A 25,986-nucleotide genomic window follows, 5' to 3' on the forward strand; every position below is an offset into this window, starting at 1 on the left:
AACGACATGACCTTGTTAAACTCCCCAGGGAGTTTCAGGTCACGTGGTTACAAACTCCCTATAGGAGCTTTAAAAACCCTCTTTGGGCGTGACGTGTGTGTGTGCGTGTGCGTGTGTTTGTGTGTGTGTATGTGTGTGTACGGGCATATGTTTGCACGTCGGTGTGAAACACATGTGCTTTGTGTGGCTCACCGTGTAAGCATCTGTCAACAGGCAACGATATTATAAGTGCACCGAAGAATAGCAACGACTGGTCGGTATTTACTGGGAACATTTCAATATATTTCGCACCGTTAAACCACGCTGCACATCGGTCTGATTCCTCAACGAAACGTCGTGAATGCCGCGCTTCAAAGGGCCGAGTAACAAAAAACTTCGAAGAATAAATTAATGGTAGCAAAAGTAAGCTGTTACGATCGTCAGCGGCTGCTCCTGGAGTTTCACCATCAGAAACTTCAAAGTGGTCTGAAGTAGGCTTCACTCGACTACGGCAGGCTGGCCGGCAACCGGTCTGAGAGTTGCGCCGGCGACGCGCTCGCCCCGTCTCCGCCGATAGTGGCTTCTCAGAGTGTCACCGGTATTTCATCGCGGCTGTAACATCTAAGTGGTAAGAAGGCCTCGCTATGCCGTCGGTATCAAGCCGGCATCGTATCGAATTCGCACTGCGCGCCGGCCACCGCGGCAAGCGCTACGAGCTAGCACCGACCACCGGCGATGCAAAGAATGTGTTTCACAAAAAATGAAGGCTGCTGGGATGTATAACAGTCTTCTGCGCCTTGCGACCGCAGCTGTCAATGACTAACTACAAGGCGAGCGCCGAACGAGGCGGAGTACGGTCGTCGGCGATTGCAGCGTAAAACTTCGAAGCGGTTCGAAGTAGGCTTCGCTCGACTACGGCAGGCTGGCCGGCAACCAGTCTGAGAGTTGCGCCGGCGACGCGCTCGCCCCGTCTCCGCCGATAGTAGCTTCTCGGAGTGTCACCGGTATTTCACCGGCTGCAACATCTAAGCGGTAGGAAGGCCTCGCTATGGCGTCGGTATCAAGCCGGGATCGTATCGAGTTCGCACTGCGCACCGGCCGCCGTGGCGAGCTCTGCGAGCTATACATGCAATGCATGCGAGCAACGGGAACAGCGACTGCGAACCGTCTCATTTGTTTAGGTCTATCGCTCCGTAGCTTAAACTGCGTGGATAGCGGACACCTATTTCTGTGCATGGGAAAAACGAGACGTAAACTGCACATCAGCAAGCGTTTTGTGATCGCCTGCTCTCATTCATCGAATCACCGTGCCGTACTCGTGAGTGAGGCCTAGTCGTCGAACGCGGTAGCGGCGGTCTACCTCGGATCATCGCTGGAGCTGCTAAATGTGCCTCGTTAATGTGTTCATTCAAGGCCGCGCGCACTTTGTGTATGATTCCGTGCATTTTACGGATCCACAAACAGTACTGCTAATGCAAATTCAGCCCGTACGACAGAGCGTCAACTGATGAAACTTTTTCGCTATAGTAAAAAAATTATAAATATTAGGCAGACTTAGGATAAAAGGCATGTGTGTTGAAGTGCTTACATCAGACCACCGCAAGTTCATACTTACGCCGTGCGTATTTATTGCCTAATTAATAGCGAAAAAAGGCTTTCACCAGGGCGACATGGGAGGTAAAAATGTGGTGCATATATATACCCGGTGACTATATGGTAAGTGTGTACTGCGTGTGGCAAGCTGTGGTGAGTGCGAGTGTTGTGATATAACGGGAACGTTGTGATAATGTTTGTGTTCTGTAATCATTGTTGTGCGCATTAAATATTATGTAATTAAAGTTACGCTTACGCATAGTACGGCTGCTGACGTAATTTTTTTTTATTTGTCGATGCAAAAAATTTACTCCCATACTGACCTGAAAAAATTCCCCAATGGATGTAAATAAAAACTCCCCTGGCACCATGCAAAAACCCCCTACTGATGGGGAGTAAATTTTTTACTCCCTCCGGACGGTTTTTTAAAACTCCCATCTGGGCGTGCGCTAGAGGACAAGGTCATTTACTCCCATCTCGGCTTATTTCTGTTTACAGTGTATAGCAATTATATTGACACTGTCGCGGATGTTTCTGTCATCACCGCCGGTGGGATTTTATGTATAAAGTCCGAGCTGACCACACCACCCCATGCGTTGTATGCTCTGCCCGGATGTAAGAACTCCCCAACCCTCTTTGCCTTACCTCGTACAACACAGTACAGTAAATTGCTGTCTCATTCACTGCTTTGTTCGTTTGCGAATCTTTTCAAGATTTCAGAACTTGGTGAACAGACAGCTCCAATGGAGATTTTTTTTTTGGGGGGGGGGGAGGGGAGGGGATCGCACGTGAAGCTATACTTGAGCAGTGGAAGACGTTAAAATTGACCAAAGCTCGTCTACACATCTATAGCTTGGACCCGTTTGTCAAACTAAACTCTGCCTTCAGTCAGTATATCTGGAGCTTAGGAGGCGCTCATGCGAAGCTTGTGGCCTAGTGTGGTGTTGAGCAATGTCTCTTCATCTGCGATTGAAATGGCCAACAAATAACTTGCGATAACTTAAGCTAATCAAAAAGGATTGGTCCGCCACTCGATGAGTGTCGCCGGCTCGGCGCGCTGAGATTACGTTGTGTTATGTTAAAGTGGCCTGATGATGACTTTTTTTTTTTTGAAAAATAAGGCCCTGGGAAAATCGTCGAGTCCGTCCTTAGCTTTAATGGCGTTGGTAGCGTTCTTGCGCTTTTTAAGGATGACCTGGCTTAGAGATAAGGTTCAAACAGTGCGATGATCTTGTTTTTGTTTCCTTTCTTGTTTCCTAGGCTGCTTGCGGAATCCTGATGGTTGATTGATTGATTGATTTGTGGGGTTTAACGTCCCAAAACCACCATATGATTATGAGAGACGCCGTAGTGGAGGGCTCCGGAAATTTCGACCACCTGGGGTTCTTTAACGTGCGCCCAAATCTGAGCACACGGGCCTACAACATTTCCGCCTCCATCGGAAATGCAGCCGCCGCAGCCGGGAGGAATCCTGATGGTCGAATACATAGCTAACCTCACTGCCTGTCCGCCTGTTCCTCCTTTTATACATGCTCAAAGTTTGTGCTAACTTTGGGAATTGGCATTTATCGATCAGTTGCTATGTTTAACAACAACAGAAGAGTGCTGGATACGGTTTTTTGCATGCTAAATGCCGAGAAAAAAAACATGGCCGATCCTATATAGGAATCGGTATAACACGAAATAGAAACGTGTCTTTACAGATGTAGTTGAGCGTTTATAGTGCATTGTTTCAGCAAAAGCAACAAATTACAAAGTCATGTTAGGAACGGCAAGGAGCTTGAAACTTGCAGCGCACACCTCAACCAGACAGCACGCACGAAATTAACACACGCCGTAGAAGCGCGCACTTACAACTGTCACCGCTATACACTGAACGCGCGCTGTTCAAACAGAAAGGAAGAAGCACGAAAAGAGTACAGAAAATACACAAGACAAGTGTGAACAACGGTCACAATTCCTACTTCTTAGTGTGTGAGCAGCGGGCTCCTTCCGAAAACGCGGCCGCGGCAGCGTGCGAATTGACCTTCGTCCTCTCCTGAATTACGAGTCTGATAAGCGCGTACGGGAGAGACCACGCTACGCACCGTGGAGACGATGACCGTTAGAGCGCGCCCAGCACGAACCTGTCGCGCCATCTTGCCACAGATGGCGAAAACGCGCTAAAGTTTCGAAACACTCAGCACTGATTGATTGATATGTAAAGTTTAACATCCCAAAGTGACCATATAATATAATGAGAGACGCCGTACTGGAGGGCTCCGGAAATTTCAACCACCTGGTGTTCTTTGACGTGCTATCGCATCTGAGCACGCGGGCGTGCAGCATTTTCGCCTCCATCGAAATTGCAGCCGCCGATGCCGGTATTCGATCTCGCGACCTGCATGCCTGTCCGCATCCGAGTATCTTAGCGACTAGACCGCCGCGGTGGGGCGAAGCTCTGGGGACGGCCGAATGATTTATGGTCTATATAAATGGCTTGCTGTTAGCCTACCCGACCACGTACGCTCTGTGGCGTAGTGGTTAGCGTTGCACGCTGAAAATTGAGAGGTTGCTGGTTTGATTCCGCGTGACAGGCGCTTTTCTTCTGTTTTAAATGCGAATAATTTTTCGCCACAATAAAACACTTTCGTGTTAAAAATTTCTCAAGATCCAATAAAGTGATTTGTTTTCGTGTCCGCCTCTTATAACCCGCGTAGCAGTTTCTTGTCTTCATTTATAAGTAATGCGTGCATGCATGCTACTGAAAAAATTGGCCCTGTATCTGCATGTTACACTGGAATTATCGTCAAAAGACGATAGTCTTGCGCCTAAAGAGAGTGAACAAAACGTTTATTTGATATTTTGTGCAATAAAATTGGTGAATGGTATTCTGGACGCGCTGCGTTAGAGTGCCTCGAGCGTGCAGCGAAGGCGAACGAGCGCATCAAGTCACGTCACACGTGACACATGAGCGCTATCTGGCAGTTATCCTGGAAAACGAAGCGCTCGGCGTGCGCGCCCGTCTCTGAGGTGATAAGGTGTAGAACGCAAGGCGACGGGTAGGTGCCACCACCGTGTCGTCTTAGCAAAGCGCTTGTAAACACTTGCCTTTTTGTGCAAGCCTTGCATAGTCAGCGCAGCGTGATAAACGCTACGGTCCCTAGAATTATTTGTGTATGCCTTTTTCTAGTAAAAAGATACACATACAAAATTATGACATGTTGTTATGGTGCCTAAGATATGCGCAATGATTGCTTTTTAATTGACAATCACACAAGTATTAACGCTGAATCTTGAGCAATAGTGGTCGGCGCTGTGTATGGGGTTGGTCAGTTGGAGCATCGTTTGGTCACTTTGGTCACGTTTAGAGTACCGTTAGGAGTAGACAAACAAATGTACAGACAGACAGACCGACAAAGCAAAATTTTTGTGTCGAAAGTTCCCAACAAAGACTATTGTCTTTAAAAGCAGGTAAACAGTTAGTAAACACATGTATTTACTAGTTCCGAGCAGATTTTTATGACGCTCACGAACATAGTATTTTACTATCTTAACATTTCTTCGCTTGAAAGTAGGTGGTAATTATGCTAATTGATTGATTTGTGGGGTTTAACGTCTCAAAACCACTACATGATTATGAGAGACGCCGTAGTGGAGAGCTTCGGAAATTTAGACCACCTGGGGTTCTTTAACGTGCACCCAAATCTGAGCACACGGGCCTACAACATTTCCGCCTCCATCGAAAATGCAGCCACCGCAGCCGGAATTCAAACCGGTAATTATGCTAAAATTTGTCGTTCTTGATCAGGAAGGCTATAATATTCCTGTTGTAACGTCACCCCCGGAAGCTTTTCAGGCCTGCGCGTCACGTGACGTGACGTCGACGACGTCACATCGCGCCGGCCGGCCGGCCGCCCTTCGCTGGGCGGCTGCGCCAGCCGCGAGCGCTTGCCGCGAGCGCTTGCCGCGAGCGCCCTTCACGCCTACCGACTCGGGCGAGGTTCCTTGACACCATGTCCACACGATTTATCAAGGTATCCATTGATTGTATGGTTTAACGCGCCGACGCAACACAGGCGATGAAGCGCGCCGTAGGGGAGGGCTCAGGATCAAGTTTTACTACCTGGGAATCTTTATTGTGTGCCGAAATCTCGTACACACGGGCGTTTTTGCTTTTCGCCTCCATCAGAAATGCGGCCGCCGCAGCCGGGTATCGAAACTGCGCCCTAGTGCTCAGCAGCGCTACGCCTTAGCCACTGAGCCACCGTTGCGGGGGAACTTATCAAGGTATCAAGAAATAATGAATATCGTGAATGGAATAATGCGTATTTATTTATCACAGCCAGACGCCGTCTGTACAAATATCACAGTGCACATTGTTCTCGGTCCAGGCAGACGACAGGCAACACAAGATGTTGCCCTTAATGCTGAAAATATGCCAAAAGTACAAAACACAATATCTTGCCACATAAAACTCAGAAAACAAAACAGATTGTAACAGCAAAAACATTCCCGAGCTTTGGAACAGAAAAAGCACACTTTCATTTAAATTGTAGGTTAGAGGAAAACATACCATTCGTTTATCATAGTAGCAGTAGCAACACAAGGTATCAGGTTCAAACACTTGCCAAAAAATACAATACATAAGAACACTGGTGACTAAATTGTGGTCCACAGCATGATAAATGACAGAAAGAAAAGTAATTGTACTGCCACAGGTAGGTGCATGTTCTAGGGAAAAAATCAAACAAAAATCTAAGAAAAAACAAATCACAGTGCACAACATGTCTGTACACAGAGTGCACAAGGAAAGTGTACACAGCTTAGGTACCAAAACGGACTGTACAACTGCTACAGTGGGCACCGAGGCAGTTCGAGTTAAAAAAAAAAAAGAAAAAAGTACAGCACCTTTAAAAGCTAACAACTTGTAAAGAGATACAAAACTGGAAACAAGGCTCAAACAAGGGAATGTATTGCTTGAGCCAGGTGGCAATAAGTGCAGCGCTCCTCAGACAGCATCGACAGGTTGTTCAAAATTTCCAACAAGGAACTTACTTTTTGAACTGAGTCTGGTACAACAGCGCTACCAAGGTTCTTGATTGGTGAACCTTGATAGCAGGCAAAGACTTCAAGGTTTGCAAACACGGTCAATGACGCATTCAAACAAGGTTCACGATAGTCGATAATGTTCAAAAACATGGAGCACTCTTCTTTATGAATCACAGTCCACTTCGGAGACACTGACACCCCTTGCAGGCGAGCCCTTAGTTCTTCGAGGGACGAAAACCGGTCTCGTTCTTGCTCCGCTTCATATGACGCCAGCGACTCTTCTACAGCACGGGCGAGTTGGGAGGCTTCTTGTCGGCTCCTCTTGGCGTCAGGGGTTTCTCTCGTGCTCTGGTCTCGTACTGATAGGTAGGACGGACAGCCGGAAAATACCGTTGGGACAGATCCAGGACGCAACCGTGGTACTGGGAGTGCAACTTCGATAACTCTCCCTGTCCTTGGATCCGTCTACAATGTCGTCTTCTCAATGCATGAAGCGTCGAAATGATCCGCGCACACCTGCACAAACGTTTCAAGAACGTCTGAGACGCCACTTCTCAAAAGAAAAAAATGCGCTCCCGTTTGCATGACCGTGTTTACAGTCCGTGTAGCTAAAACAAAGTCTACCTACGTTTCGCAAGCATCTAAATAAAAGCGCTGCGCTAAGCGGTACAAGCAACATGAAAGGAAACACGGGAGCGTGATGTCACCGCACTCCACGAAGCGCTTCCACCGAGAGCTTGCAAGAATGGACGACACCACGGCACTGTTAGTGAACAAAGCGCAGCTGACCATCCTTGCTGCGAACGCTGCTGGCGTCAGCGCTTCGCGAGGCCCGGCGGCCACACGCTCAAGTATTTCCCATCACAGGTGATTTCTACCCGAACAAGCAACGACAAGCTAAGAACAGGAGCATCTCAAATTCTTACCTTAGTGCACGAAGTCGGCACGAAGTCCTTCCTAGGAATGGCGCGTAGCCATTGTTTGAGAGCGTCGGCGTCTTTAGGGAAGGAAAACACTTGTATCTTCTTTCCTGTTTTGTAGTTGCCGGTGCATCCGGGTACACAACACTTATTCGGCATTGTCGCATCACTCCAGCATCACGCACGGAAACGAAATTGCCGCAAAACAACAACGGAAAGCAACAAACGTGAAACACCGTCAACACCACGCCGCCGAACCGTCACCACCGCCGCCCGCGCTGCGCTCGCTGCCGCTGCGGCTTCCCCGAGAGTCGGCCGGCCGGAAATGACGTCAGATTGCTGGGCGCAGGCCTGAAAAGATTTTCCGGGGGTGACGGTTGTAAGCGAGCGACTAACTTTGCCACCTATGTTGCGAGATGCCTAGTTGATGCCGTCGTATGTTATATAGTAACTGTGATGGCCTTACGCAAATTTTAGGAGGACTTTACATTTCCTGAACACGTTGAAAAAACAATTTGGTGCCGCGTTAAGTGGTCCTGTCGAGACATCACACTCGGGCGAATGCTATGGGCGTTCGTATGCGGAACGCCAGGGGGCACTAGAATTATCATGCGCACTGGCGCGGAAGCGAGATAGTCACGTGGTATAGTTTTGTACTTCACGGGCATTCGTAGTTAGGAGAAAATCAATAGTATAACCGATATAAGGCTCAAAACTGTCTAATCAGACGTTTTGCAAACTGATGAAAAACTTTCGCAATAGAAATTCCTGGCCCATCTTCATTGCTTAAAAAGTTAGTGAAAGTGGCGTAATTAGGTAATTGATCGGAACAAAAAGATAGTCTGGCTCACTCTAGGCAACAGTCAGCAACATGCATTTGTTTGCGTCGTCATTTTTAATCTCTGGAGAAAGATAGGTGGGGCACCCTGTAGATATGTATATTCACCGAAACTTCGTTTTGCTGAATTCATTTCTTCCTGCTCTTGTAAGCACCGTTGAACATATAATATCCTTAGCTTCAAAAAAAAAAAAAAAACTTGTTACTTTAAATCTTCCTAGCTAGGGTGTTATTCATTTCGGCGCATACAAAATGCTACAGAGTATTCCAATGCTAAGTGTTGCTTTCTTCATAAGGCAAGATGTCCTCAGCCTGTGCTTGTGTCTCTCCCCGCAAAAATCGAAAGTTGATCGAAGCCTCCGCACACTTACCTTGAGAAGAAGGTGCGCCTTCCTCCGGTTGAGGTTGGACATTAATCGCGCCGCCTCGGGCCCTTCAGGCAAACAAAGGCCACCAATATCCAGAGTGGGTATTTAAAGCAATTGAAAAAAAAATCGCAAGTACAGCAGGCACGGCTATTATGCGCAGTTTTTTCTGCATGTGAGGGTGGTTTTTTTTATTTACTTTTCGGCATTTTAAAAGCATACAAGTACACACAACAGTGGGGAAGATTTGCACATACACCCGTCGCAGGAAACTTCAATGGCTTGAGTATACTTTGAAAACAAGAAATAAACATTACTGAAGTATTTATTTGGGATTTCAATGGTGGACTCGTATTCATAAGGGCGTCTTGTCCACCGGTTCGAATCTATTTGTATATTTTCGAGTGATTAGAACTAAGAAATATTGACCATTTTATATTTGCATCCATGGACATAATTCTTAACACACACAGAGGAAAAAAAAAAGATAACGATAATGCCTCTGGTATCTTGGCGTTTGGCACTTCGTATCCACAAACAACATTATTTCTTGCTCTGGGAATCAAAAATAAGATCATCGGATCCTTTGCACACGTCTCATATTGATGGACCATGAAATATTCGGATGCCCCTTTTCGCGTGCTTGAATAGCTGTGCCCTTTGCACAGATCAACATTAAGACAAAACGGAATGTTGTGCGAGCTTGTGTGGCACTTCAATATGCGATCCAGTATAAGTGTAAGATACTTCAACGTGTTGTTAACTATAGCATTCAGCGCTACATAAAAATTGGGACTTACTCCGCACTTTTCATCAAGGGGACGTACTCGTTGTTTATTTCCAGTCCTCTCACCGTAGATTCGATGGCGGCCATCAAGTCCTCCGGAATATCAGCCTCTCCGTTTTGGTACATGGGTACGTGCTCTGACAACAACAACAACAACAAAAAAGCAACGTGTTGATTTCCGTACCGTGATTCGCCTCCGGCATTTTTGGTGATGGTAAGTAACATTTAATGGTCAACGAGTTATGCAGGAAGTCCCCGATTCCCGATGAAGCGTTCGTGTCGAATGTACGTTATGATTGATGATATTTATCGATAAGCTTACGGTTAATACAGGAAATAGAACCGTTATCACACGTATACAAAATGAGTGGAGCTCTCTCAGACTGATTCAAGAAATATAATTAGCACTTAGTGTTGATTTAGATACAGACTTTGCAAAAGGCACAAAAGCATTTAGGGGACCTTAACGCTTCGCTCTTGTGCGTTGAACGCGATAGCGACATTCTATTGTGAGTGCGTACTCAAGCACTTAGTGCATGAAACCTTTTTGAATTTGCTATGCACCCACTACGTGGCCTTAGGGGACAAGACGCAGTAGCGTGTGTGCCTTTTGTAGTGGGCTACCAGCATTCAACCAAGGAGCCATTATTCTGATGGCTGTTGGCAGTGGACGCTTGTACCATGCATTATTACTGCAATGTTTCGTGTTGCATTGCGAACCATGTATACAGGACGCGTTTGTTTGTGAATCATGAAAGCTACTTTCACTGCATTTCCAAACAGAGGAACTTCTTTTCACTGTTTTCACAAGCATGCAAATGAGGTGCCCTATGATATGTTCTTCTTCATGGGTATGCACAGCTTGTAGAAGACACGAATGCAAGACCGCAATGCAGAGCCCACCACCTCTTGAAGCACACACTTTATTCAAATGGCTATTCCCACCAAAAACATTTACGACGAGCTAGACTTTAGAATGATGGATATGTGGGGTTTAACGTCCCAAAACCACCATATGATTATGAGAGACGCCGTAGTGGAGGGCTCCGGAAATTTCAACCACCTGAGGTTCTTTACCGTGTGCCAAAATCTGAATGATTGATATGTGGGGTTTAACGTCCCAAAACCACCAATGATTATGAGAGACGCCGTAGTGGAGGGCTCCGGAAACTTCGACCACCTGGGGTTCTTTAACGTGCACCCAAATCTGAGCACACGGGCCTACAACATTTCCGCCTCCATCGGAAATGCAGCCGCTGCAGACGGGATTCGATCCCGCGACCTGCGGGTCAGCAGCCGAGTACCTTAGCCACTAGACCACCGCGGCGGGGCGTGCCCAAATTTGAGCACACGGGCCTACAACATTTCCGCCTCCGTCGGAAATGCAGCCGCTGCAGACGGGATTCAACCCGCGACCTGAGGGTCAGCAGCCGAGTACCTTAGCCGCTAGACCACCGCGGCGGGGCGTGCCCAAATCTGAGGACACGGGCCTACAACATTTCCGCCTCCGTCGGAAATGCAGCCGCTGCAGACGGGATTCAACCCGCGACCTGAGGGTCAGCAGCCGAGTACCTTAGCCGCTAGACCACCGCGGCGGGGCGTGCCCAAATCTGAGGACACGGGCCTACAACATTTCTGCCTTCGTCAGAAATGCAGCCGCCGTAGCCGGGATTCGATCCTGCGACCTGCGGGTCAGCAGCCGAGTACCTTAGCCGCTAGACCACCGCGGCGGGGCGTGCCCAAATTTGAGCACACGGGCCTACAACATTTCCGCCTCCGTCGGAAATGCAGCCGCTGCAGACGGGATTCAACCCGCGACCTGAGGGTCAGCAGCCGAGTACCTTAGCCGCTAGACCACCGCGGCGGGGCGTGCCCAAATCTGAGGACACGGGCCTACAACATTTCTGCCTTCGTCAGAAATGCAGCCGCCGTAGCCGGGATTCGATCCTGCGACCTGCGGGTCAGCAGCCGAGTACCTTAGCCACTAGACCACTGCGGCGGGGCGTGCCCAAATCCGAGCACACCGGCCTACAACATTTCCGACTCCGTCGGAAATGCAGCCGCCGCAGCCGGGATTCGATCCTGCGACCTGCGGGTCAGCAGCCGAGTACCTTAGCCACTATACCACAGCGGCGGGGCGTGCCCAAATCTGAGCACACGGGCCTACAACATTTCCGCCTCCGTCGGAAATGCAGCCGCTGCAGACAGGATTCGATCCCGCAACCTGCGGGTCAGCAGCCGAGTACCTTAGCAACTAGACCACAGCGGCGGGGCGTGCCCAAATCCGAGCACACGGGCCTACAACATTTCCGCCTCCGTCGGAAATGCAGCCGCTGCAGACGGGATTCGATCCCGCGACCTGCGGGTCAGCAGCCGAGTACCTTAGCCACTAGACCACAGCGGCGGGGCGTGCCCAAATCCGAGCACACGGGCCTACAACATTTCCGCCTCCGTCGGAAATGCAGCCGCCGTAGCCGGGATTCGATCCTGCGACCTGCGGGTCAGCAGCCGAGTACCTTAGCCACTAGACCACAGCGGCGGGGTGTGCCCAAATCCGAGCACACCGGCCTACAACATTTCCGCCTCCGTCGGAAATGCAGCCGCTGCAGACGGGATTCGATCCCGCGACCTGCGGGTCAGCAGCCGAGTACCTTAGCCACTAGACCACAGCGGCGGGGCGTGCCAAATCCGAGCACACGGGCCTACAACATTTCCGCCTCCGTCGGAAATGCAGCCGCCGTAGCCGGGATTCGATCCTGCGACCTGCGGGTCAGCAGCCGAGTACCTTAGCCACTAGACCACAGCGGCGGGGTGTGCCCAAATCCGAGCACACCGGCCTACAACATTTCCGCCTCCGTCGGAAATGCAGCCGCCGCAGCCGGGATTCGATCCTGCGACCTGCGGGTCAGCAGCCGAGTACCTTAGCCACTATACCACAGCGGCGGGGCGTGCCCAAATCTGAGCACACGGGCCTACAACATTTCCGCCTCCGTCGGAAATGCAGCCGCTGCAGACAGGATTCGATCCCGCAACCTGCGGGTCAGCAGCCGAGTACCTTAGCAACTAGACCACAGCGGTGGGGCGTGCCCAAATCCGAGCACACGGGCCTACAACATTTCCACCTCCGTCGGAAATGCAGCCGCTGCAGACGGGATTCGATCCCGCGACCTGCGGGTCAGCAGCCGAGTACCTTAGCCACTAGACCACAGCGGCGGGGCGTGCCCAAATCCGAGCACACGGGCCTACAACATTTCCGCCTCCGTCGGAAATGCAGCCGCTGCAGACGGGATTCGATCCCGCGACCTGCGGGTCAGCAGCCGAGTACCTTAGCCACTAGACCACAGCGGCGGGGCGTGCCAAATCCGAGCACACGGGCCTACAACATTTCCGCCTCCGTCGGAAATGCAGCCGCTGCAGACGGGATTCGATCCCGCGACCTGCGGGTCAGCAGCCGAGTACCTTAGCCACTAGACCACAGCGGCGGGGCGTGCCCAAATCCGAGCACACGGGCCTACAACATTTTCGCCTCCGTCAGAAATGCAGCCGCTGCAGACGGGATTCGATCACGTGACCTGCGGGTCAGCAGCCGAGTACCTTAGCCACTAGACCACCGCGGCGGGGCGTGCCCAAATCCGAGCACACGGGCCTACAACATTTCCGCCTCCGTCGGAAATGCAGCCGCTGCAGACGGGATTCGATCCTGCGACCTGCGGGTCAGCAGCCGAGTATCTTAGCCACTAGACCACCGCGGCGGGGCTGGACTTTAGGCTGAACTGGTACTCCATTTAGGAGAGCTGTTTGACGTCCCCCCTTTCTTGCTTGCATGTTTATGAGTAACGCCTGAGCGCTTATTGTCTCCATTTGATTTCAATTTTGTTTGCTTGATTTTGTCTTTATTACGTAAACACTTTATTAAATACCATGAAAAAAAGCTGTGGCCGCGTGGTAGAACATCCGCTTGCCAGGCAAGCGACCTATGTTCGATTTCTACCCAAACAACCCTGGTTCGGTGCCCACTCTGCCGCAGGATTTTTTTTTATTTGCATCGTTGTCGATTTTTCGCTCAGGCATAAAACAATTTTTTGCTCAGAACCAGCGACGTCGACGCCACAATTTCTGCGAAACGAGCTTAACGCTATCGCGTTAAAAAATATACGCCCATGGGGAGGTCGGTGCTCCGATACCTCAACTACAGCGACACGTTCATCGCCGATGCAGACCGGAAAAAGCGCATCCCGCTGTGCATTAGAGAGTCGCTGTCCATCGCATCTATTCCACGCAACATGCATCCTACTTTTCACAAAAGTAGGCGCAAGGCTAGAGCTGACGCTATTCGACGAAAGTTCAAGCAAGACCCGGACGCCCGCTACACTGACGCGGCCAAGTATCCGCATAGAAACGCGTACGCTGTCAGCGTCGTAGATTCTCAAGGCCGAGAATTAGCGTCAGCCACGGTCAACGCACTCAATTCAGACGCTGCAGAAGAATCGGCAATCGCTCTAGCACCCACAACATGTACAGACGCCGCGGTGATTTTCACCGACTCACAAGCCACCTGCAGGAATTTTGCTAAGGGCCGTATCTCAGCCAATGCCATCAATATTATGAAACGGCGAAGCACTCCACTCCCATACACTTGTGTATTATGGGTGCCAGGACACGAGGGTCTGCAGGGAAATGAAGCGGCCCACGCCGCTGCCCGCGAGCACGTCAGCCGGGCTGCCCTCTGCCCACAGGCCATTCGACCCGTCGTTGAAGAGACGGAGGTTGTTAAAAACACCTACTCGTCGTTACTCCAGCATTACAGGCTGGAGCGACGAGTATACCCTCCACCACACCCAAAACTGACAAAAGAGGAAAGCGTAATACTGAGACGCCTGCAAAGCAACACATACACACATGGGGCCCTAATGCACCGTCTCTACCTAACAAGATATAGCTCTATTTGTCCGCTTTGATACGTACCGGACACCCTGGCGCACTTGCTTCTTGCATGCCAGTGTATTGGCAGACGTAATATGCAACAACACACGACTGATAAAGAAGCAGGACGGACGAACGGAGACCTAACCGAAACGTGGGAGGCGAAGCTCGCCCTCGAGGACCTGGAAGAGCAACAACAACTCGTCGCCAGGGCCAAGAGGGCAGTTGAAGCCAGAGGGTTCCTGGACTAAGAAGCCCTCCCACCTCAGGGTGACACCGGGCATTGCTCGGGACACTGTTTCAAAAATAAACGTTTACTTCTCTCTGTATCTCAACCGAACTTTCACCGAGACTCAGGCTCCCCAAAATTTTGCCTAAGTGGACTCAAGATCACAAATATATTACCCATATGGACTCGGCCAGGCCCATACTAACGGCACCACCAGAGTGAGAGTGAGTTAGAACGTGTCGATTCATCATTGAATTCGCCGAGCCGGCTTATTACTTTTATACGGTTTCGGGCTTAAGCCTCAAAACTAAAGAAAATGTAGACTGAATGTGCCCCGTTAAATACATTAATAAGAACTTCCTCAATCGTGAGCAAGAGGGAGTGTATGTCTCAGTTGTACTTGTCGCCGAGCAGCGTTTCACACATACAGTAGGAATCTTGACAATAGGAAAAAATTGTACCGTAGGTGGCACTGTATTCAAGTCCTGCTGTGCCAGATGGAACACTGTGGATTAAAAAAAAAAACATTGTCGTAAGTCTGTGCGCGGCACTACAAGCGAAGACATTGCGTATGATTATCGAAAAGCTTTTCGTGGCTGTGGAGAGCAGCAATATATATATATATATATATATATATATATATATATATATATATATATATATATATATATATATATATATATATATATATATATATATATATATATATATATATATAAGAAGTGTATACCTAAGGAACGCGTTATTCGAAGGTCCTAGGTTCGATTCCTGCTCACGGCTGGTTATTTTTTTATCCACTTTTCTTTCTTCTTATTTACATTCCATGGGTTCTAATAACTTCCCTTGTACATTCCTTGGCATTACTGTCTGTTAGATGTCATTAATATATATATATATATATATATATATATATATATATATATATATATATATATATACCAGAATTTTTGAACGTCATTCACGCTGAACCCGACGTATTGTATGCAAGAAAGAGACGACGAAAGTTTCGTCGTCTCTTTCTTGCATTTATATATATATATATATATATATATATTTGTGTGTGTGTGTGTGTGTGTGTGTGTGTGTGTGTGTGTGTGCGTGTGTGTGTGTGTGTGTGTGTGTGTGTTGGGGCATGTTTTGATTCATACGTAGGATTTAACTTCACAAAACCACCATATGATAGTCAGAGACGGTGGAGTGCTCCGTAGATTGCGACCACCTGGGGTTCTTTAACGTGCACGAAAATCTGAGTACACGGATCTACACAGCATTCTAGCCTCCATAGAAAATCTAGCCGCCGCAGCCGGGATTTGATCCCGTGACCTGCGGGTCAGCAATTGCCTTTGATTAGTATCTTGAAACTTGTATTACGATTAACACAAATAAAGAAGCAACAATACCGCAGAAGCATCACTAATAAACAATCATGCTATTGCAGAGCTTGTGGAAACAAGCGTTAGTGGTAGTCCTTGCGTGAACAAGTCGTTTTTTTTTGTATCGCGTCATTGAAATGAAATATATTCCTGTTGAACAATATTCGCTTCTTTTGGAGTCAGTGGTGTGCTCGTTTTTTAAGTGTGAATACACTTTATAAGCGACCCCCAAACCATCCACCGCCGTCGGCGGCATCCGCACTCTTTTCTCTATCTTTAAAAAATAAAATTGCCCGCAGCTTCCCTCGGGGGAACACTGAGGAGGATGCGGACCATATAATTGGTTAACGGGGTGTTAAAGTGCGACTTACTTGGGTCGATGGCTAAATTGGTTAACGTGGTTGTGAAATGGGGTGTTAAATTGCGACTTACTTGGGTCGATGGCTAAATTGGTTAACGTGGTTGTAGGAGGGGGTGTTAAATGAGTGAACACGTACACACGTATGCGAAAGGGCGGCGCTGGTCGAAGGGACGTCGATCATTGTGTTTGTGGATTCGTTGGAATTCATTTCACCGCGACCTTGGACGTCGACGCGCCGTACAAACCAACCGACGAGCGGCAACTGAGCGAGCGAGCGCCGACCTTGAGTATATATACAGCGCGACGGCGCATACACTGTCAGCTGTTGAATGTTCTCGAAGCGCGACGCCACATGCGCGTCCACTGGAGAATCAGGAGAATTGTAGATGTCGAACGCGGTGTGTAGAGGAGGAAGGGTGCACAGATGGTGGAGGAGTGAAGCGCGCGCGGTGTGTAGAGGAGGAAGGGATGCACAGATGGTGGAAGAGTGGGCGACGGCGCATGCGCGCGCGTCAGCTGTCGAATGTTCGAGAAGCGGTGCGGACGGCGTGGACGGCGCTCTACAAGGCGCGAGTATAAGATGCTCCGCATCTAAAAGAGGACTTGGCGGGCCGCAGCGCGACGCTCTACCGAATAAGCCACGGACGCGACGCTGATATCGGTGTCAGTAACGCGCCTTATACCCCCTCCCCCTTCGCTCGCTCCTCCGCTCTCCTCGCTCGCTGCAGCTGCGCGCGCACCCCCCTCTCTCGCGCGCCCGCCTTCTCTCTCAGTCTCCCGTCGAGAGCGGGTCGTGAGGGGGAGTAAAGTTAAAATCCATTGGCATTCGCCAGTGAGTTAACGTAAACTCCCCCGTGTGATCAAATTGCGATTCCCAGGAACCATTACACCATAAAGGCACCATAGTGTGATTAATAAATATGATAGTGCGAATTAATAAATACCCCTCATAGCATCACCCCGTGTATTCGCACTTAACCATGTTCACCATCGGGGAAATGCTTGGGAGTTTTTTTCCTTTTCGTCCTCATCATGCCAACTAATTCCTTTCATGCCAAACATGTCATGACGTCAGTCATAACGAAGATTTCGTAACACATTAAGAAATGAATAGGACAGGTCATATTGCGTACAATACGCACAAAATAAATTATGACATATTTGTTTTATAACTCGACATATTTGTTTTATATCTCGACTATAACTTTATTTACCGATTGTAAGGAATGTTTTAGTTAAACAAACATGGTATCTATTCCAGTTGTGTACATTGTTGTTATTTCGCGAAATTTTTTTTCTCGTTGTCTCCAAGCCGTCGTCTCACTTCATTGTCTACCATTTTTTTATCTGACCCCCGTCATGTCAGACCCTGCGTACAACTCAGTCATCTGATTCAAACGTTTGCCGACCCCTGCTACAGAGGAACCAGTAAGCCGCGCTCCCGGCACAACTTTTCACGCGCTAACATAGTCAATGCTATAGAACTAGCAAACTTCGTCGACAAAAAAGACGAACGTCACTTGTAGGAATTTCTGTGGATTCTGCATTGCAATGGGAAAGCAGGCTGAGAAGGAAAGTTTCGAGGGGAGAGGCCAACTGTATGCAGACACGTCATCCAAGTACTTTAGATCGGCTACACACACCTTTTGTTTATAGATTTTGCGATAAAATGTGGAAGGGAAAGGCACGTACCGAAAGACGAGGGCAGATGGTCGACACGGTAGTACTCCATATTCGGTTCCGAGTTCCAAGTGGTCCCAGAAGTCCTACAGGTACAAGACGTATCGATCACATAATACGTAGAGGCAGTGATCGCACAAATACACGAAGTCTTTACGTGAAAACTCCATAGTATGAGCAAGACGGCGCCCCGTACCGCCATAAGCAAGGTTATAGAAAAACAAAGTGGCAATACCGTATCCTACTGCAACGATTCGTGCGTAACATGGACACACCATGCGCCACTTATTCAAACATAAATTTGTAAACATGACTTGAAGACGAGCAGTCGCGTTAAAAGCCCCTGAAGCACTGTCAGGAGATTATTGTGTTTTATCGCTAAGTGTACACTTCACGACATGAAGTATAAAACGGTATAATTTTTAAGTGTGAATACACTTTATAAGCGACCCCAAACCATCCACCGCCGTCGGCGGCGTCCGCAGTCTTCTCTCTATCTTTAAAAGAAAGAGGACTTGGCGGGCCGCAGCGCGACGCTCTACCGAATAAGCCACGGACGCTACGCTGATATTGGTGTCAGTAATGCGCCTTATATCTTTAACGCCGCTGCGTGCGTCCCCCTCCCCCTTCGCTCGCTCCTCCGCTCTCCTCGCTCGCTGCAGCTGCGCGCGCACCCCTCTTTCTCGCGCGCCCGCCTTCTCTCTCAGTCTCCCGTCGGTCGTGCGATGGATGTCCCGGAGGCAACGCTACCATCAACAACGAATGCAGTACAACCGAATGCCAGCACTGCACCCGTCGTTGGAGGTGACGGTACCGCGGTGGTTTCGCCGACGTTGGAAGACAAGGCGGCGCTGCGAAGGGCTCGTGAGACCGAACGTAAGCGGGTGAAGTGTGCAGCGGATGCCGAACTGCGTGCTCGCGAGGCCGAGTGCAAGCGGGCGAAGCGTGCAGCGGATGGTGAACTGCGCGCTCGCGAGGCCGAGATGAGGCGTCAGCATCGAGCCGCGAACGTGGCCCAAGAAGCGGAACGACAACGCAAGCGTCAGGCGGAGAAGGGCGATGAAGGCCGGCGTCAAGACGTCGCTCGCAATCGTCAACGGCGAGTGGACGTTCCCGAAGCCGTTCGAGCCAGTGAACGTGCCGCGCGGGAGAGGGTGCGAGCCCTGGACTTTGCTCGTCCGGACGCGCATTTCAAACGCGACTTTGTGGATCGCAGCTTCGGTCACAGCTGCGCCGTGTGTGACCGGCTGTGGTTCGATAACAACCTGAGCTGCATTTCCGGCGTGCAGAACGAGACCTACAGGTTGAACGCGTTGCGGGTTCTTTGGAACGAGTTCGGAAGACGGTCGGGCGAACACCGATGCGACGACATGGATGCGCAAGACCCGCGGCTGGCTCCCTTCGGTGCGTTCCGGGTGTGTGCGTCTTGCCGAGAGTCCCTGCTGGCCGGGCGGGTTCCGCCGTTGAGCAAGAGCCACGGCTACGCGTACCCACCTCGTCCCGCGGACCTCCCCGATCTGAACCCGGTGGAAGAGCGCCTCATCTCGCCTCGACTCCCCTTCATGAGCATCAGGCGGCTCACGCGGGGCAACGGTCAGTACGGCATTAAGGGACAGATCTTGAACGTGCCCATCGACGTTCCGAGCGTGGTGGAGTGTCTTCCGCGGCTGGTTCCCGAAGACGTTGCGATAGACGTGCACGTGAAGCGGAGGCTGGTGAGTCCGGCTACGTACAGGCGCGGACTGGTGAAGCGCGGTAACATCTTGGCGTGATTGAAGCACCTGGAGCGTGCACCGTTGTATGTCGATGGCGGCATGCGCATCGACTGGAGTCGGCTGGGTGTCTTCGATGACGATGATGCGGCCGTTTGTGAAGGTGAACGCGCCCAGTGGGGAGACGACGCGGATGACATCGAGACTGTCCCCGAGAACATAGATTTGGACGACCCCGTGCTACTAGCCATTGCCCTCAATGCCATGTCAAAGACCCTCTGTCTTTAATGAGGAGGGTGAGCAACGACCGCGCGCTCTCTTGATGAGAGATGATGGGGAGCGAAGCGGTGAACTCGACGATGCTGCTGCCGCTGACAAGCTGATCGATCAGTCGCATAGCCTGCACCTCGCTCCGGGTGAGAACCGCGTCCCACTGGCGCTCTTCATGGATGCACATGCGGAAGAGCTCGCCTTCCCCACGATATACATGGGCGTGCCTCGCAGGATCATCGGTCCGCGTTCCACGCCATTCGCCATGGCCAGCAGCGAGATACGGCGCACCGACCGGCGTGGAGCAACGCCAGAGCACGTCTTGTACATGGCCGCGATGGTGATGCGGTACAACGTTGCGGAAAGCAACATGATGTTTCGCACCAACGAGACCACTGGTTCCATCACGCGCGAGCAGCTCGAGAGTGGCGGTAAGAAGTTCTTGGAGGAGGTGCTGGACCGCGACCTCGCATTCATGCGGGGCGTTCCAAATACGGTCTAGTACTGGCAGGATCGCAGGAGTGAACTCTTCGCAATGATCCGCCAGTTGAGCAATCCGCATGCGTTCCTGACCATGTCCGCGTCCGAGGTCCACTGGGAGCGCCTGCTCGAGACCCTGGAGCGGCTGCGGGTTGGGCCCGACGGCACGCCTCGGCCCGTGTCCGAGATGATGGCCTGGAAGCGCGTGGAGCTCGTGAACGAAGACCCCGTTGCCTGCGCGATGTACATCAACAGGATCTTCGACGTCATCATGAACGTGCTCGCCGACCGAAACTGCTCGCCGTTCCGCCCGTACGTGATCCGGGATTACTTCAAGTGGGTGGAGTTCCAGCAGAGAGGAAGCGCGCACGTGCACGTGATCCTGGGGCTCGAAGAGGCGCCCGACGAGGAGCTCACCGGTGAGGAAGGTGCCATGCCCAAGACCCTCGAGATGGTGGCCTAACTCCTCACGCTCGACACTACGCTCCTCAGGCGGCCGTGCACGCAGACGCGTCAGCACACCCACACGTGCTACAAGCGCGGCCGCACCAAGTGCCGGTTCAGGGCGCCTTTCATGCCCAGTGATGAAACGAGGATCGTGGTGCCGTTTCCACCTGCGCCGGAGGGAGACGATGTGGAGAGTGAGCGGGAACGCCAGCGTCTCAAGGCCCTCAAGAAGAAGTATGATGAAATGCACGAGGGCCTCGAGTCCGGCGACTTTGAGGATCTCGCCTCGTTCCTACGCGCTTTCGGCCTGCACTCAGAGAAGGAGTATATGGATGTCCTGCGCGCCGGCCTTTCGCGACTCTGCGTCCTCCATCGAAGGACCCCGGCGGAGAAGTTTGTGAATGCATTCAACGCGTGGATAGGCCGGGTCTTGGACTCGAATATGGATATGCAGATAATACTCGATCACTAGGCGTGCGCTTCCTACGTGGTGGACTATGTCAATAAGTCCGACCGCGGAATGTCCAACCTCAAATGCACCGTTGACGAGATCCTAAAAACGAATCCCAACGACGACATCGAAGCCGTGATCCGCAAGCTTCGTGTGGACATTCTTAAAGGAATTGAAATGTTGGCACAGGAGGCGGCCTGGTTTCTGCTCAAACAGGACATGTCGCACAAGAGCCGGGAGGTGGTGTACGTCCCCACGTGCTACCCCGAAGAACGGGTGCGCGTACGCAAAACGCGTGCCGAGTTGGAGGCGCTCCCTCCGGGCTCCGCCGACGTCTGGAAAGCGAACCTCGTGCAAAAGTACGAGGCCAGGCCGCCTACCCTCAACGAAGTATGCCTCGCCGACTTCGCCAGCAAGTACCAGCCGGCGAAGGGTGATTGCTGTTACATGCTCAGGGTACGGCTGGCTGTGATACGCTACCGCGGATACAACCCCGGTAACAATGTGGAGTCGTATATGCGGGAAAATTTCCTTCTATACGTCCCGTTCCGAAGCGAAACGGTTGATGTGTTGGATGGTAATAGGTATGTGTCCATCTACGAGAACAACAAGCAGTTGATCGAGGTAAAACGAAAAGAATACAACTCGGCGGATGACGATGCACTTGTTCAAGAAATGGTGGAGGTCCACTACGCCGAGATGCTGCGGCTCAGGCGAGAGAGAGAGGAGGATGAAGAAAGAACAATGCAAGAAGAAGAATGTAATGAAGATGACGGGTGCGCGCGGGTACAAATCCCCGAACGACGAGATGCGGATGCTAGTGTGTACGCGGACGTGCTGCCTAACGAGCGCCTGCTCCGACTGCTCAAGGAGGTCAGTACGTCGTGTGCTGCGGTACGCAAACGGGGCGGAATCATGGAACGAGAAGAGTACGTCTCGATGATGCGCAGCACCAACCCCGAGCAGTACGAGTTGCTGCGCGAGATTCTGCACCGTCAGACCACGCCGGGGCAGCCTCCGCTGCGGGTCTTCTTCACAAGACCCGCGGGTTGTGGCAAGACCTTCGTGCTCAAGCTCGCCATGGACGTGTATAACCGCTGTGCGGACTGCTGCGGTGCCGTTGGCTGGGAAGACGGCTCCTCCTCATCCGTCCCTTCCGTCTACAACGCGTACGCGTACGTGATCTGCGCCAGTACGGGAAAGGCCGCCGTTGCTGTGGGTGGAACCACCGTCCACAGTGCCTTCAAACTCGTGCGGGCTGCCCGTGGAAACCGACAGGACGCCCGTCTCGGAATCATGGGGGACGGTGGACTCCGACCTAGTGACCTGAACACCTTCCGGTGTGCCTTCCGCAGTGTCAAGTGCGTCATCATAGACGAAGTCAGTATGATGTCCGCCGACCAACTCAAACTGGTTGATTGCCGTCTGCGCCAGATCACGCAGCGACTCACCGAACCCTTCGGTGGACTGGACGTCATCTTCTACGGGGACCTGCGGCAGTTGCCGCCCGTGCGTGCCACAGAGATCTTCAAGCGGCCCAACAGTGCTGATGGTCTCCTCGGATTCAGCACTGTCACGTGGCATCATCTCGAATACTTCCCGCTTGTGAGAGTCGTGCGCCAGTCCGACGCCACCTTCTCCGCGGTCCTCACCAAGATCGGGGACGGCCGCGCGCTCGAGCCCGAAGAAGTAAAGCTTCTTCTCGCATCCAGGTTCGTCACGGTCGAGGAAGCCGCCGAGCGCGCGCCCTCGGCCGTGCGCATCTTCTACTCGAACGCCGATGTCACGCGTTTCAACGAGACCATGGCCCGTTCGCAGGACGACTTCGTGGTGCTTCGCGCGCGTGATCAGTACCTCGGCTGCAAGACGCCGCATCTGCTCGAGAATGCCAAGCGCAGGGTTGCCCGCATGGTTCCCAGCAAGTTTGCAAATCTGCCCGGGGAAGTCATGGCCGTGGTTGGCAAGCCCTACATGATGACTCATAACATCGATCTCGTGGATGGTCTGGTCAACGGTGCGGTTGGAGTCTTGCGCCTGTGTGAGCTCGCCGGCCCGTTGCTCGGTGATGGAGAATGAGTGGATGAAGAAGGAGAAGGAGACGAGGATGAAGAGACGCGCGTGAGACGACTGTGGCTCGAGTTCGATGTGCCCGGTACCGAAAAGCTCACGCGTGCGCGCGCTGCTCGGGCCGTTCACGAGGCCCGTTCCAAGGGCTACAACGTGAGCAGCGAGAACTGGATACCCATCGAGATGCAGTCGGCCACCGTCACGGTAGATCAAAAGGCCGGCATAGCTTGTAAACGGACGCAGTTCCCCCCTGTCCAGGCCAGCGCCATCACCGTGCACAAATCTCAGGGGGGAACCTACGCCTCGGTCGTGTACGACTACTCTAAGACGCACCCGCAGAAGCTCGTCTACGTTGCGCTCTCTCGGTGTACCAACCTCAACGCACTATACCTCACCAATTCTGAGAGAGACCACACCTTCTACCACAAGCAAGACAACCCGGACAAACCCATGCTCGATGAGTTTAGGAGGCTCGAGAATCACCGTCTCGTCACCGTCACGCAGCGCTACCTCTCCGCTCTGAGGAACCAGCATTTCCGCAGGGTGTGCAAGGGTGGCTGTAGAGAGTTCACGCTCTCGCTCCTAAACGTCCGCTCTCTCTCAGCGCATGCACTGGACGTTGCCAAAGACCCCGTACTCTCCAGAGTTGATCTCCTCTGCCTCACGGAGAACTGGAACCACTCCTCCGGTGACTGCGCTGCCAATGTCTCCCTGAGTGGCTACGATCGCGTGACCCGGGCCCTCGCCGAGAGAAGGGCTGGTGGAGTGGACGTCTCCCTAAAGCGCTACCGGCCCTTCAGTGAAGATCTCAGGTGACAGCAGGACCGGACCCAACTCCTGGTCTTACAGCGTGCCGACCTCGCTCCTGATGCATCGCCGCGAACGTGTCCCACTGACGACCCGTGCTCCTTCGCCCGGAGTGGAAGCCGGGGCGAGTACTGCGGCGTGTGCTTGGTTGGACACGTCTACGCCAACGTCCTCTCGCATGCCGTGTGTACTTCGCCGCTCAGAGACGACTCGCCGTACGCCTCCGTCTACACCAGTGCCTACTCCGGCGATGCCGTCCTGGTTGTGACCGTCTACCTGGCCCCGAACCTCTCGAGAGATGACGTCTTGGAGCAGATGGATGCGGCGATGGAGAATGAGTCTGTGCGCGCGCGTCCCTCGGTTCCGATTGTGGTGGTGGGTGACTTTAACGTGGACGTTAGAAAGGACAATGGCTGGTTGGTTGACCACATGCTGAACAATTACTCGATGACGTGTCTGTCTCTCGAGTTTCCGACCACGATCAACGGTGGCTTCATAGACTTGGCGTTCAGTAGGAACTGTATGGTCTGCTCCGTCTTGCCGGATCCACTCACCGTACATTTCTCGGATCACAAAGCGCTGGTACTAACCGTGAGCTACAACGATAACACGAATAGGTGCTAATCTGTAGTGTAGTTTGTGGGTGTGTGTGTGACGCGCTCGCGATTTGTGCATTTAATGCATCGTGCGAAAATTGTGAAGTGTAAATAAATAATACTTCGTATATAATGTATCTGTGTACAAAAGCTTCATGACAAACAACACTTAAATTCATTAATTGCACTCTAATCATCATCATCAGTAATAAAACTCCCAAGCATTTCCCCGAGGGTGAACATGGTTAAGTGCGAACGCACGGGGTGATGCTATGAGGGGGAGTAAAGTTAAAATCCGTTGGCATTCGCCAGTGAGTTAACGTAAGCTCCCCCGTGTGATCAAATTGCGATTCGCAGGAACCATTACACCATAAAGGCACCATGGTGTGATTAATAAATATTATAGTGCGAATTAATAAATACCCCTGTCACCAATTTCCTTGCGTGACAAAACTTTTTTCATGGCTATAAGTACACTGTACACACATTTCGCTATGGAGATTTTGTGTCAGCGCTCCAAAGCGTCTTGCGTACGAAAACTTTTGCGTCCCATTATATTCTCCGTGGGTTCGGTTGGGGGTATATACACCATTTCCCTCTAAAGAGAACTAAACTAAGTGTAATGACGAAGCAGCGGAGAGATGGTGAACGGCACTCACAGCCGTTAGTATACGTCGCCTTAAGGAGGTGTACCACCATCCAGAGCTTCTACCTGACTAACGAAGCCGGTAACTATCGCTTGATGCCGGTGATCGCTGCCGCGAATGCTACCTGTGATCATGACTATAAGACTGTGAAGTGAAGTTCAATGCGCTGACCCCCAGCTGGCGTTCTGTTGAACAGCCGCGCAAACAAGCGATGTGATAGGAGCATGAAATAATGCACCTTAGCAACGCCGTCTACGACCTGTAGAAAGAGAATTTTTTCGAAAAACTTCCTTTCCCATTTAACTATAGCTCTCGGAGAGTGGTGATGTGTGTTTGCTTTAGGTGTAGGCTCTTTCACCCCCACTTTTTTGGGAAGAGTTGTAGCGGAGGCACGTCAAAAAATATCGAATCCTTGCCATACACAGCTTGG

The 25,986-nt window shown here is 51.3% G+C and overlaps 1 protein-coding gene and 1 long non-coding RNA gene across 2 annotated transcripts in view; both read right to left on the reverse strand.

Moving 5' to 3' along the window:
• The window catches only part of LOC142774242 (uncharacterized), a 49,470-nt gene that overhangs the window by 20,422 nt on the left and 3,062 nt on the right, over positions 1–25,986 (reverse strand). Inside the window, exons 4-6 of the mRNA XM_075874631.1 lie at positions 18,092–18,165; positions 9,527–9,650; positions 8,733–8,794 (exon numbers count right to left, since the gene is read on the reverse strand). Of these exons, the coding sequence (XP_075730746.1) occupies positions 8,733–8,794; positions 9,527–9,650; positions 18,092–18,165 (260 nt within the window). The remainder of the gene's footprint in view (positions 1–8,732; positions 8,795–9,526; positions 9,651–18,091; positions 18,166–25,986) is intronic.
• LOC142774720 (uncharacterized) lies at positions 5,862–7,883 on the reverse strand. Its single transcript, XR_012886522.1, has 2 exons — positions 7,530–7,883; positions 5,862–7,119 (listed from the first exon to the last, which is right to left on the reverse strand). It is a non-coding gene; the product is annotated as an uncharacterized LOC142774720 (long non-coding RNA).

This window comes from Rhipicephalus microplus, chromosome 10 (genome assembly GCF_043290135.1).
Source record: "Rhipicephalus microplus isolate Deutch F79 chromosome 10, USDA_Rmic, whole genome shotgun sequence".
In the NCBI taxonomy this organism is placed as follows: domain Eukaryota; kingdom Metazoa; phylum Arthropoda; class Arachnida; order Ixodida; family Ixodidae; genus Rhipicephalus; species Rhipicephalus microplus.